Source organism: Oncorhynchus nerka, linkage group LG4 (genome assembly GCF_034236695.1).
Source record: "Oncorhynchus nerka isolate Pitt River linkage group LG4, Oner_Uvic_2.0, whole genome shotgun sequence".
In the NCBI taxonomy this organism is placed as follows: Eukaryota; Metazoa; Chordata; class Actinopteri; order Salmoniformes; family Salmonidae; genus Oncorhynchus; species Oncorhynchus nerka.
In genome coordinates, this window is record NC_088399.1 from 44707027 (window position 1) to 44721419 (window position 14393).

The following is a 14393-nucleotide window of genomic DNA, read 5'->3' on the forward strand; positions in this document are numbered from 1 at the left end:
ACGAGTCCAAAAAAAAGTTAACCATCCCTCTCTTTAGCTCCCTCCCTCCATCCCTCCACCCCCTGCTGGGTATTTACAATATCACATAACTATACTGGCATCTGGTAATGCAAAGGGAGGCATACATCATACACAAACACACACACAACACACACACACACACACACACACACAGAGACTAAAGCATAGGAACATCTGTTGTTTTCTCTCAAGCTGGCTGGCAGTTTCAAAACAAACAACTGCATTTTGAAATCACCTGTTGATCTGCATATGCTTTTTTGTCAAATTCTGATCTGAAATCAGGACTGGGTGAAACTATACCACCCTGCGCCAGCAGCCTTCCATCCTTGCCTCTGAAGCTAGGGTTGGTCCTGGTCTGTCTCTGGATGGGAAAACAGATACTGCTGGAAGTGGTGTTGGAGGTCCAGTAGTGGGTACTCTTCCCTCTGGTCTAAGGAGACCCCAATGCAGTGAAGGGGACATTGCCCTGCGTAGGGTGCCATCTTTTGGATGGGACGTTAAAACGGGGTGTCCTGACTGTGGTCACTAAAGTTTGATCGTTTCTAGTCAGGTATTTCTCAACTCCATCATGTGAAGTCGATACTTAAAAAAATATATATATATTTGTAGAAATCCACACTTTTTCATTTAACGTTAATCAAATACAACCACTGACCGTTTCCTTGTTGCTGTTGCTGGAAGAGGCAACTCAGTGCAAATGCCCATGTGCCAATTGAATACCGTTTCCTTGTTGCTGTTGCTGGAAGAGGCAACTCAGTGCAAATGCCCATGTGCCAATTGAATACCGTTTCCTTGTTGCTGTTGCTGGAAGAGGCAACTCAGTGCAAATGCCCATGTGCCAATTGAATACCGTTTCCTTGTTGCTGTTGCTGGAAGAGGCAACTCAGTGCAAATGCCCATGTGCCAATTGAATACCGTTTCCTTGTTGCTGTTGCTGGAAGAGGCAACTCAGTGCAAATGCCCATGTGCCAATTGAATACCGTTTCCTTGTTGCTGTTGCTGGAAGAGGCAACTCAGTGCAAATGCCCATGTGCCAATTGAATACCGTTTCCTTGTTGCTGTTGCTCGATTGAATACCGTTTCCTTGTTGCTGTTGCTCAAAGAGGCAACTCAGTGCAAATGCCCATGTGCCAATTGAATCTCAATGAGGAAACAGTTAGGGGTTGTATTTGATGAACGTTTATTAAAAAGTATGGATTTCAGCAAACAAAGAAAGGCAGGCAACAACAAAGGCCAAACATAGATATAAAGTACAAGTTTAAGAATTTACATTTTATAAGTAACGACTTCACAGCGACTCGAAGCAACATGAAGGAGTTGCAGGTTCACTCTAAAAACACTCGTTTTCACTCAACGCCACGGATTTGGTATAGTGGCGTTAAAATATATTTGTCCATATAATTTCCATTCCATTGGTCAGCAACACTGCTGGTCCAGCATAGTAAAACCTACAGTTTCACCTTTTACCGTGAATGAGAGCGAGGGAAGCGCAAACCCTTGTCTAGACTGTACAGAAGACCGTCCGTCGGCCCGCCCCGCCCCGGCAGACAGGCAGACAGACAGACAGTAGCCAGGCTATGGTACAGTGGATTAGACAGACACAAACAGTAGCTCTAGTCCAGTGGAATACATTACAGCGACCTGTCTCTTTAAATTACTGTCAAAGCCGATTAGCGCAGTTTTCACCGTCTGTTCTCCTCAATCTATTTTGGTTTTACGCTGCTACAGCCTGGACGATAAGTCTTTTGCGATTTTCCACTTGTATAGGCTATATTTTCCTCGCCATTTGGGATGATTTGGATCCCCTTTATAAAAAGTTTGAGGCATGAGATGTGGGATTATTTATTTATTTCTGGCTTCTTCGCCGCGCACAGAGTGGACCGGACTCAAATTCCCCCCTGCGCGTCTGTGGTGAACTTGGATTAGCGCGCTCTCTCCTCCGCATCTACTTTCTCTCTCCTATCCTGTCCAACTCTCTCCGAAAATATGATAGATATGTCACAGATATGACATCAAAAACAACGACCACTTTTTGAAATCGACTGAAAGAGAAGGGGTCTCACGGAAAATGCAGAAGAGCGTGCGCTATAATGAGGGGCACGCTCTATATCTGTCGCTTGTCGCGCGCAAAGAGGGCACGAAACGCGGCATCCTGAGCAAGAAGACGACGGAGAACAGTCGGTGGAATGACAAGTACTTTGCTCTCTACCAGAATGTGCTCTTTTACTTCGAAAACGACCAGAGCACTCGGCCCTCCGGGATTTACTTGCTGGAGGGGTGCACGTGCGAGAGGGTTCCCGCGCCCAAAGGCGCCACGGTCAGTAAGGACATGGTGGACAAGCAGCAGGTGGGTTAGGTACCCTAGTGACCATGGTAGTGCACCACCTGACATGGTTGTGCTTTGGTTTGGGTCTCTGCTCGCTGTGTTGACACTGAGGTTTGGCACCCTACCCTCACCCTGGTTTCTTACGTAAAACAGATTAAGGATTTGCAGCACAGACGGGGATTACGCATAGAAAGTGCACTTTAGTTGGGAGGAGAGGAGGGATGGAGGGATGACAATTGATTTCCTCCGTAGCATACTGTGTCTGTCCCAGAGAGAACCAGAGGCCTGGGATGTTGAGGGACAGCATGGGCAGTTAGATATTACACAGCTAGGCCTACCTAGAATACATGTAGAATATTTCAAAATGTGGTTTTACACTTTTAGAATGAAGCAGCACATACTACTACCAGTATGCCATATCCTCGTGACAGTTGCTGTAGTTAATATATTCTCATGTACACTCTTAGAAGAAAAAGGTGCTATCTGGAACCTAAAAGGGTTCTTCGGCTGTCCTCATAGGAGAACGCTTTGAAGAACCCTTTTTGGTTTCAGGTAGAACCCTTTTCGTTCCAGGTAGAACCTGTTACGCAGAGGGTTCTACATGGAACCCAAAAGAGTTCTACCTGGAACCAAAAAGGGTTCTCCTATGGGGACCGCTAAAGAACCCTTTAGGAACCCTTTTTTTCTAAGAGTGTAGTGAATGGAAGCTAAATATGGAAATACAAGTCTAATAGTCCCTATGAAGAGCTCCATTACTGGCTGACATCTTTGTTATTGTGATGAGCTGCATGGAGTCAGTGACTGGGTACAGATGTTTTCTTGTTGACCTATTACATCCTCACAGTTGGAGGGTGGAGACAGCACATTCACTGGCTCTGTGTACACTACAGTAGTCTACTAGCTTTGTGTTAGCACATTTATACAAATGTTTCTTCTAACGTATATATATTTTTGCATTCACACAGTAACCTGTAATCTGTCTGTGGGTCTCCACATCTACTTATGTACACTACATGACCAAAAGTATGTGGACACCTGCTCGACGAACATCTCATTCCAAAATCATGGGCATTCATATGGAGTTGGTCCCCCCTTTGCTGCTATAACAGTCTCCACTCTTCAGGGAAGGCTTTCCACTCGATTTTGGAACATTGCTGTGGGGACTTGGGCACTGATGTTGGGCAATGAGGCCTGGCTCACAGTCGGCGTTCCAATTAATCCTAAAGGTGTTTGATGGGGTTGAGGTCAGGGCTCTGTGCAGGCCAGTCATGTTGTTGCAGAATGATTGCGACAAAACATTTCTGTATGGACCTCGCTTTGTGCACAGGGGCATTGTCATGCCGAAAAAGGGAAAGGGCCTTCTCCAAACTGTTTCCACAAAGTTGGAAGCACAGAATCGTCCTCCACCAAACTTTACAGTTAGCACTATGCATTCTGGCAGGTAGCTTTCTCCTGGCATCCGCCAATCCCAGATTCGTCCATCGGACTGCCAGATGGTGAAGCGTGATTCATCACTCCAGAGAATACGTTTCCACTGCTCCAGAGTCCAATGGCGGCGAGCTTTACACCACTCCAGCCGACGCTTGGCATTTCTCTCTTTAGGTACTTACCTGTGTCTGTATCTCTCCAATGTGTGCTGCTACTGTCACCTTGGCACAGTATTCAACCCCTGCCGTTGAAATGAACCTGCATTCATGTACTGTACTATACTATACTAGACTGAAAAACAATCACTTCGTCAACATCAATTTACATGCTCTAGATCAGGGGTGTCAACATAATTCACCTTCGAATATAATTTCCAGTTTTGTGCTTTTTTTGGGTTAAAACCCCAATGAGATCAGAAGTGTCAGAAGGGCGGCTCATTGTTGGAAATAGGACGACAACAAAAATCACCAACACACCACCACAATCATCCTCTAATGAGACAGAGATCAGCTCATAGCCTGGAGGCAGCAGGAAGGGGGATTTTCATTGTCACATCAGATCAGGTCATGTTATCTTAGAGGTTGGTGTTGTGTGTTGGTGTTGCGGACAAGTTAGATCACATTTTGACCACATTAGATTTCCTCCGCACCCATGTCTGACGTGTTGTGTGTGTGTGTGTGTGTCTGTCTGACACCCCTGCAAACCAACAGGACCCTAACAGCAATAGCAGCTACAGACACATGGCTCCATTGAACATTGAACAAACCAAATCAGTCCATACAAGTGTCAACTCTTTCCCCCCCTCAGACTCTGTTCCTCCTGTGATTGTGATGTTATAGATGAGGTCAATGACCCTCCCGTGTGCCATGTACTCAGTTTAGCTCTGGTGTGTGCGGTTGAAGTGTGTGTGTGTATGTGAATGTCTGTGTGACGTGTGCATGTGCATGTGGTTGACCGTGTGTGTGTGTGAGGTCACCGTTTCCACCATGTGCTAGGGAACATGCTCCCTAAACAGGTTTGGTACAGCTGTGCAACAACCACGTGGAACAGTCCTACAACAGTATTATACCATTAGATTTGGCGACTGTAATTACACTGTATTTAGACACATATCACAATGATGTTACGGAGGTCGTAATGTCTATGTATTGTGAACTTAATTGATGTCTATCTGGTGCTTCAGATTAACATATTCATGGGACATCCATGAAAAACAATGCAGTGTTTGATTCTGTCAGATCAAGGCCACTTAGTGGACTACCGAACACACAGCTCCAAAGGCTGGAAAGTGAGAGGGTTTTAAACACAAACACCCATCAAAAAAGCAAACATGTACGCACACACACACACACTTTCACAAAAACACACACGCAGGCACGCGCGCAATCCACAAAGACGTCGAAGCATTTAAACCAGACTAAAACATCAGAGAGCTTCAAAGTGGCAATGTCTGATTGAGAGGCAGAGAAGTGTTCTACTGATGTCCTCTCAGATAGCACACACACACACACACAGAGAGAGAGTGTTACAGTTTGAAATAATAGAGCAGCAGCTTTATCCTCACAGAACATGATATCGTGCCTTAGAGCCGCAGCCTCATGTCCTTAAAGTTGCTGTTGTCATCGTTTTTTTAAACTTCAACTAAACCAACTACTGTAGCGACTGTAAGCGTCTAGGGGGTTTGGGCTGTGTCTTTTGTTAATGTCGTGTGTGTGTGTGTATGTGTGGTCCTGCTCTTGTGAGGTAGTGGAGGATAGCGTGTGTCTGTAGCCAAGCTGCAGGCTCTGAGGGTGTAGACTCTGTGCAGAGAGGGGAGATAGTCACGGAAACCTCTGTGTGAAGGCTCAGTCTCTGGTGAAAAGGACAGACTGTAAACTTGCAAACAGCAGCAGTTTGGGAAGCAGTGTTTCCTCTAATTATTTTGGGAGGGGGCGTGCAAAGGACCCTAAAGCAACATTGAGAGCTGCAGACGCAAATGAGGCCAAATGAAGCCTTAATTGTTTTATATGGAGGAAGGGGGAAAGGATGGAATGAAGAGAGGAAGGGGGGAGGATAGGGAATGCAGACTGCCTGTAAGTGTGTAAGTGTTTTCTGTCTGTCTGTCTGTCTGTCTGTCTGTCTGTCTGTCTGTCTGTCTGTCTTTATCTCTCTTTCTCTATCTCTCTTTCCCATCTCTCTCTTTATGTAAGTCCTTAGATAATCTACCTCTCTGTGGTCTCACATAGGAAAGTTCTGTATGCTAATGACGCGGCCTACTATAGGCTACTTCAATGCCAGCCAGCCGGCTGATTGATGGGTTACCATGGTTACCAGGGTTGATAGTTGAAGTGGCACAGTTTGAGAACACATACCACACACACACACACACACACACACACACAGAGAAGTAGCACTTCAAGAAATGTTATACAAGGTGGTCTACAAGTTCTGGCAGAGAAAGAGAATTAGAAAGACTGAGGGATAGAATGAGAGATGATAAGGGAGTAAAAGGCTGGAGATGAGTAGAGAGAAATATTGTAGATGATGAGAAAGCGGGAGAGGAAGAGATGATGAGTTTGTAAATGAGAGCTGGGATGTGATTGACAGTATTAAGTATGATGTGTGATGAGAAAAAGGGAGGGAATGAGGGGAGGGTTGTAAAGGTTGTGTGTGTGGCCCTCTGCTGTGATGGTGTCTACTCTTAGTACACACGGTTCACTACACCCTGAAAACTGACTGTGACAATTAGAGAGCAGAGTTTCCGTTAACCTGCCATTGCCAGCTTTTGGCCAATAAAAAAAAAGATAAACCAATAAATAAAACTGTTGCCGGCCAAAATGATCAGGACAAAACAAATCCCATTGCAAAATAATGCTTTTTATTCAATGATGGAAATACCATTCCATGTAAAAATATTTGACAGTCACACTTATCGGTCTACAGGTTAATTTGCATAATTTTGTGCAATTAAATAGGCTTGTGCGTATTTTCATTGGAGTAAAACATGACCATTCATGATGGAAAAATTCAAAATGCCATCACGTGTTTAAAACAGTTTTAGTGCAGAATTAAAAAAAATAGCTACTATTTTTATTTCTCAACTGGTAATTGAAGCTCGGCTCCCATTCACCATTCAAGTGCAGGGAACAGGCTAAATGCACTCACCCACCACTTTACAATGTGAGCTGGAGGCCGTATGCATTTTGAAAACATACTTGTTTGAAACCTAAATGTTTTATTTTATATTATGAGGCATGTCTTACCTTGCTTCAAAGTAGCCTACAGGCAAAATCCAAACATGGGAACGTCGAGGAAGTTATTTAATAAAGACTTAGTCGGCTGAGCGTGAGTTTAAAGTTTGGGGAAGCTTAAAATGTATCCTACCATTTCTACCGTTCTGCGTCCCAGTGATGATTTTCATGTGTGCATTTTCGTGAAACAGTTTCAGTTCAGGAATAAAGTTTCTCAAAATCATTGCCACATGGTCAATCATAAAATGTGAATGAAAATTCAAAACAAACCAAAAAATTGAAAGTTAAAAGTCAACTAATGTGAGATCACCAACCTCTACCATATGACACATTGATACACCGAGATCCATTGGCGGCTAAAGACATAAGCGCATGGAACTGATGGCCTATAAACCAATGCAGCAGTAGGCCTAAAACGTTCATTGGTTGCTCTTTCACACCGAGGATTGTTGATCATCGAGGGGGAGTTTGTTGGAATGATTTTTCAAATAGCTTACTGTGAGGAACTACAGTTTTAATATATTACCATTTGCAATGGATGTTAAAAAACAAACACTTTCCTACATTTCTGTGCAGCAGGCCAGGAAAGTCTATGGGTGCTCAGGTGCTTGCGCTCCCTCAACATTATCAGGACAGAGTAACCAGACGCATGCTCAAATGGAGCACTCTATGCACAGACATGAAACCGAAACGATGACGCCTGGGGAAGGAACCAAAGGGAGTGATATATGGGCAGGTAATCAAGCAGGTGATGGAGTCCAGGTGAGTGTCATTATGCGCTGATGCGAGTAACGATGGTGACAGGTGTGCGTCATAACGAGCAGCCTGGTGACCTAGAGGCCGGAGAGGGAGCACACGTGACAAATGTTGTAATCAGATTGCAGATACTTTTGAAAAATTAGATGATTACTTCTTGGATTACTTTCAAATTCAGAAAGGATGTTTGTTTTTCGCAATCTTTGACACTTCTATGTCTTCTCAATGACATTTAGATCAGCATTGAAAAAAGACACACATTTAAGTTTGTTCCACCTGAGTGAGTCCGACCACAAGTCAGAGACCACTATGATGACACACCAAATGTGACCCAGTTCAAGAAACTAGGCGTATGTCGCAAGTCACGACTTCACAGGAGAGCCTTTTGAACGTAAAAAAAATATTTATCAAAATGCGTTTTTTGGCAGAAATGCCTTCTCGAATATGTGAACTTTCATGTGCCTTTAATATCAAACTTGTATGTCGAATAAAATTGTTGAGACTGCTGTCTTTTTCTGTGGCTAAACCAACTAGGCTCGTAATTGAACAATTTTATTCATATTTACAGATGACATTACAAGTTTGATGTTAAGGCACATGAAAGTTCACATGTTCAAGAAAAGCATGTCTGTGCGTTGTTCGTGTTTTGTATTATGTTTTGTTTATTCATTAAATGTATTCACTCCCTGAACTTGCTTTTTGGCCGAAATGCCTTCTCGCACATGTGAACTTTCATGTGCCTTATTATCAAACTTGTATATCATCTGTAAATACAAATAAAATGGTTAAATTACGAGCCTAGGCCTCCTGCCAGTGGTCTAAGGCACTGCATCGCAGTGCTAGCTGTGCCACCAGAGACTCTGGGTTCGAGCCCAGGCTCTGTCGCAGCCGGCCGAGACCGGGAGGTCCATGGGGCGACGCACAATTGGCCAAGCGTCGTCCGGGTTAGGGAAGGTTTTGCCAGGAGGGATATCCTTGTCTCATCGCGCACTAGTGACTTCTGTGACGGGCCGGGTCGCTAGGTGTACGGTGTTACCTCCGACACATTGGTGTGTCTGGCTTCCGGGTTGGATGCGCGCTGTGTTAAGAAGCAGTGCTGCTTGGTTGGGTTGTGTTTCGGAGGACGCATGGCTCTCGACCTTCATCTCTCCCGAGCCCGTACCGGAGGGGTAGCGCTGAGACAAGACAGTAACTACTAACAATTGGATACCACGAAATTGGGGGAAAAAAGGGGGTATAAAAATAAAAATAAATTACGAGCCTAGTTGGTTTAGCCACAGAAAAAGGCAGAGGTCTCAACGTCAACAGTGAAGAGGAAACTCCGGGATGTTGGCCTTCTAGGCAGAGTTGCAAAGAAAAAGACAAATCTCAGACTGGCCAATAAAAAGAAAAGATTAAGAGGGGCAAAATAACACAGACACTGGACAGAGGAACTCTGCCTAGAAGGCCAACATCCCGGAGTTGCCTATTCACTTTTGACATTGAGACTGGTGTTTTGCGGTGCTATTTAATGAAGCTTCCAGTTGGTGACTTGTGAGGCGTCTGTTCTCAAACTAGACACTAATGTACTTGTTCTTTACTCAGTTGTGCACCAGGGCCTCCCACTCCTCTCTATTCTGGTTTAGAGCCAGTTTGAGCTGTTCTGTGAAGGGAGTAGTACACAGCGTTGTAAGAGTTCTTCAGTTTCCAGGCACTTTCTCGCATGGAATAGCCTTAATTTCACAGAACAAGGTTAGACTGACAAGTTTCTTTGTTTCTGGCCATTTTGAGCCTGTAATCGAACCCACAAATGCTGATGCTCCAGATACTCAACTAGTCTAAAGAATGCCAGATGTATTGCTTATTTAATCAGAACAACAGTTTTCAGCTGTGCTAACATAATTGCAAAAGGGTTTTCTAATTATCTATTAGCCTTTTAAAATGATTAACTTGGATTAGCTAACACAACTTGCCATTTTGCACACCAGGAGCGATGCTTGCTGATAATGGGCCATAAACATAACAATGGTCATTATGGCCAAACAGATAGCCTACTATTTTGTTTCATCAGACCAGAGGACCTTTCTCCAAAAAGTATGATCTTTGTGCAAACTGTAGTCTGGCTTTTTTATGGTGGTTTTGGAGCAGTGGCTTCTTACTTGCTGAGCGGACTTTTAGGTTATGTCGATAAATGACTCGTTTTACTGTGGTTATAGATACTTTTGCACCCGTTTCCTCCAGCATCTTCACAATGTTCTTTGCTGTTGTTCTGGGATTGAATTGCAATTTTCGCACCAAAGTACGTTTAGAACTCATCTCCTTCCTGAGCGATGTGACGGCTGCATGGTCCCATGGTGTTTATACTTACGTACTATTGTTTGTACAGATGAACGTGGTACCTTCAGGCGTTTGGAAATTGCTCCAAGGATGAACCAGACTTGGGGAGGTCTACAATTTCTTTGAGGTCTTGGCTGATTTCTTTTGATTTTGCCATGATGTCAAGCAACGAGTTTGAAGGTAGGCCTTGAAATCCATCCACAGGTACACCTCCAATTGACACAAATGATGTCAATTAGCCTATCAGAAGCTTCTAAAGCCATGACATAATTTTCTGGAATTTTCCACGCTGTTTAAAGGCACAGTCAACTAAGTGTATGTAAACTTCTGACCCACTGAAATTGTGATACCGTTGAATTATTAATTAAATTAATTTGTCTGTAAACACATGTTGGAAAGATTTCTTGTGTCATGCACCAAGCAGATGTCCTAACCGACTTGCCAAAACTATAGTTTGTTGACAAGACATTTGTGGAGTGGTTGAAAAACAAGTTATAATAACTCCAACCTAAGTATGTAAACTCCCGACTTCAAGTGTATATACACACACACATTGATTATTGAAGAATATAATTTTAAAATGCCTCATGAGTTTAGTTCAAGTGTCACACCCAAAACCCCAAGTAAGCGTGTTTTTCTCCAATGTTTGTAAACATTGTAAATGTAAACACACTGTATAGCCTCAAAACATGGTTAAAACAATCATTTTGATATCGTGGCTGGTCAGTCCTTGCATCCATAGTGCTGAGCAGTTAGGTTTCTCCAGGCCCATCCCTCAACTTTTTACCAAAACAGAGGCAGGGCGGCCATTTTGTTATTGTTTCATCTGTGGATTTGTCTTTTAAACAGCTGCATTATCAAGATATCAAAGTGTCACCCACTAAAAAGGTTAACAATAGGCCTATAGCAAATGCAGCATAAGGCATTCATTTTTCACAGTTAAACAGCACTTTTCAGTAGTGCTCAAAGCAAGCCATACCATGAGCGTAGCATAAACTTTTTCAACTAGAATCAATGAGTCCAATCAGTCCTCCATGACAAAGTCATAAACAGAGTAGAGCTGGCTAATAAGTCCTTTGTTTTGGGGTTATGCTCAAGTAAAACAATTTGGCTAACCTATACTTCCATAATTCAAAGTCCTATTCTTGAAGATCAAGGGGTGTACGATTTATTGGAATTAGGTTGCTAGATCAAATCCCTGAGCTGACAAGGTAAAAGAAAAATGCCGTTCTGCCCCTGAACGAGGCAGTTTTTGTTCTCAGAATTTGTTGTTAACTGACTTACCTAGTTAAAAAAGGTTGTGAAAAAAATACAAAATAAAAAATGGCAGGCAGGGGTCAATAATCCAGAGAGGTGTAAAGCACCGGAACAGCAGGCTGGGTCAGGTCAGGCAGGGGTCAATAATCCAGAGAGGGTGTAAAGCACCGGAACAGCAGGCTGGGTCAGGTCAGGCAGGGGTCAATAATCCAGAGAGGGTGGAACAGCAGGCTGGGTCAGGTCAGGCAGGGGTCAATAATCCAGAGAGGTGTAAAGCACCGGAACAGCAGGCTGGGTCAGGTCAGGCAGGGGTCAATAATCCAGAGAGGGTGGAACAGCAGGCTGGGTCAGGTCAGGCAGGGGTCAATAATCCAGAGAGGGTGGAACAGCAGGCTGGGTCAGGTCAGGCAGGGGTCAATAATCCAGAGAGGTGTAAAGCACCGGAACAGCAGGCTGGGTCAGGTCAGGCAGAGGTCAATAATCCAGAGAGGGTGGAACAGTAGGCTGGGTCAGGTCAGGCAGAGGTCAATAATCCAGAGAGGGTGGAACAGCAGGCTGGGTCAGGTCAGGCAGAGGTCAATAATCCAGAGAGGGTGGAACAGCAGGCTGGGTCAGGTCAGGCAGGGTCAATAATCCAGAGAGGTGGAACAGCAGGCTGGGTCAGGTCAGGCAGGGGTCAATAATCCAGAGAGGTGGAACAGCAGGCTGGGTCAGGTCAGGCAGGGGTCAATAATCCAGAGAGGTGTAAAGCACCGGAACAGCAGGCTGGGTCAGGTCAGGCAGGGGTCAATAATCCAGAGAGGTGTAAAGCACCGGAACAGCAGGCTGGGTCAGGTCAGGCAGGGGTCAATAATCCAGAGAGGGTGTAAAGCACCGGAACAGCAGGCTGGGTCAGGTCAGGCAGGGGTCAATAATCCAGAGAGGGTGGAACAGCAGGCTGGGTCAGGTCAGGCAGGGGTCAATAATCCAGAGAGGTGTAAAGCACCGGAACAGCAGGCTGGGTCAGGTCAGGCAGGGGTCAATAATCCAGAGAGGGTGGAACAGCAGGCTGGGTCAGGTCAGGCAGGGGTCAATAATCCAGAGAGGTGGAACAGCAGGCTGGGTCAGGTCAGGCAGGGGTCAATAATCCAGAGAGTGTAAAGCACCGGAACAGCAGGCTGGGTCAGGTCAGGCAGAGGTCAATAATCCAGAGAGGGTGGAACAGTAGGCTGGGTCAGGTCAGGCAGAGGTCAATAATCCAGAGAGGGTGGAACAGCAGGCTGGGTCAGGTCAGGCAGAGGTCAATAATCCAGAGAGGGTGGAACAGCAGGCTGGGTCAGGTCAGGCAGGGGTCAATAATCCAGAGAGGGTGGAACAGCAGGCTGGGTCAGGTCAGGCAGGGGTCAATAATCCAGAGAGGGTGGAACAGCAGGCTGGGTCAGGTCAGGCAGGGGTCAATAATCCAGAGAGGTGTAAAGCACCGGAACAGCAGGCTGGGTCAGGTCAGGCAGGGGTCAATAATCCAGAGAGGGTGGAACAGCAGGCTGGGTTAGGTCAGGCAGAGGTCAATAATCCAGAGAGGGTGGAACAGCAGGCTAATCCAGATAGGTGGAACAGGTGGGTCAGGTCAGGGGGGTCAATAATCCAGAGAGGGTGGAACAGCAGGCTGGGTCAGGTCAGGCAGAGGTCAATAATCCAGAGAGGGTGGAACAGCAGGCTGGGTCAGGTCAGGCAGGGGTCAATAATCCAGAGAGGGTGGAACAGCAGGCTGGGTCAGGTCAGGCAGGGGTCAATAATCCAGAGAGGGTGGAACAGCAGGCTGGGTCAGGTCAGGCAGGGGTCAATAATCCAGAGAGGGTGGAACAGCAGGCTGGGTCAGGTCAGGCAGAGGTCAATAATCCAGATAGGGTGGAACAGCAGGCTGGGTCAGGTCAGGCAGGGGTCAATAATCCAGAGAGGGTGGAACAGCAGGCTGGGTCAGGTCAGGCAGAGGTCAATAATCCAGAGAGGGTGGAACAGCAGGCTGGGTCAGGTCAGGCAGGGGTCAATAATCCAGAGAGGGTGGAACAGCAGGCTGGGTCAGGTCAGGCAGGGGTCAATAATCCAGAGAGGGTGGAACAGCAGGCTGGGTCAGGTCAGGCAGGGGTCAATAATCCAGAGAGGTGTAAAGCACCGGAACAGCAGGCTGGGTCAGGTCAGGCAGGGGTCAATAATCCAGAGAGGGTGGAACAGCAGGCTGGGTTAGATCAGGCAGAGGTCAATAATCCAGAGAGGGTGGAACAGCAGGCTGGGTCAGGTCAGGCAGAGGTCAATAATCCAGATAGGGTGGAACAGCAGGCTGGGTCAGGTCAGGCAGAGGTCAATAATCCAGAGAGGGTGGAACAGTAGGCTGGGTCAGGTCAGGCAGGGGTCAATAATCCAGAGAGGGTGGAACAGTAGGCTGGGTCAGGTCAGGCAGGGGTCAATAATCCAGAGAGGTGTAAAGCACCGGAACAGCAGGCTGGGTCAGGTCAGGCAGAGGTCAATAATCCAGATAGGGTGGAACAGCAGGCTGGGTCAGGTCAGGCAGAGGTCAATAATCCAGAGAGGATTATCATTTTGACTTGTTTTAAGGACATTACATCAAAGTTGGATCAGCCTGTAGTGTGGTTTTCCACTTTAATTTTGAGTGTGACTCCAAATCCAGACCTCCATGGGTTGATACATTTGATTTCCATTGATCATTTTTGTGTTATTTAATTGGCTGCTTCATTACCTGAGTTGCATGTTCTGCTAAAATGCATTACCATAATCTACATGTGATTTCTGTCATTCTGATCACCGCGGGTTATGAGCACCCATTGATCAGGTAAATTCTCAAATTGCCAGTAAATTAAGATCTTCACGTTGTCCGGCGCCACAGTTTCCTAACAGAAACCCTGTTGGAAAGAGGGAGAGAGAAACTATTTGAATTTAAAAAACACTTAATTAGGTCAACGAAAAGCTATGGAACTGTACATTTAAAACATTTAACATACAAGCACAGAAATCCACCAGAGAGAGAGAGAGAGAGGAAGACCGAAAGCAAGCAGGATACTGAG

At 45.5% G+C, this 14393-nt stretch overlaps 1 protein-coding gene across 4 annotated transcripts in view; it reads left to right on the forward strand.

Annotated features, from left to right (window-relative positions):
• Nucleotides 1-1655: 1655 nt before the first annotated feature.
• Nucleotides 1656-14393, forward strand: part of LOC115117660 (ras-specific guanine nucleotide-releasing factor 2-like) — a 58907-nt gene continuing 46169 nt past the window's right edge. For 3 of the 4 annotated variants that reach the window (XM_065017568.1, XM_065017569.1, XM_065017570.1), the window contains exon 1: nucleotides 1657-2368. In XM_065017568.1, the coding sequence (XP_064873640.1) occupies nucleotides 2090-2368 (279 nt within the window). In that variant the 5' untranslated portion in view covers nucleotides 1657-2089. Of the gene's footprint in view, nucleotides 2369-14393 lie in introns of all 4 variants that reach the window. The other variant, XM_065017567.1, reaches the window with a different exon arrangement.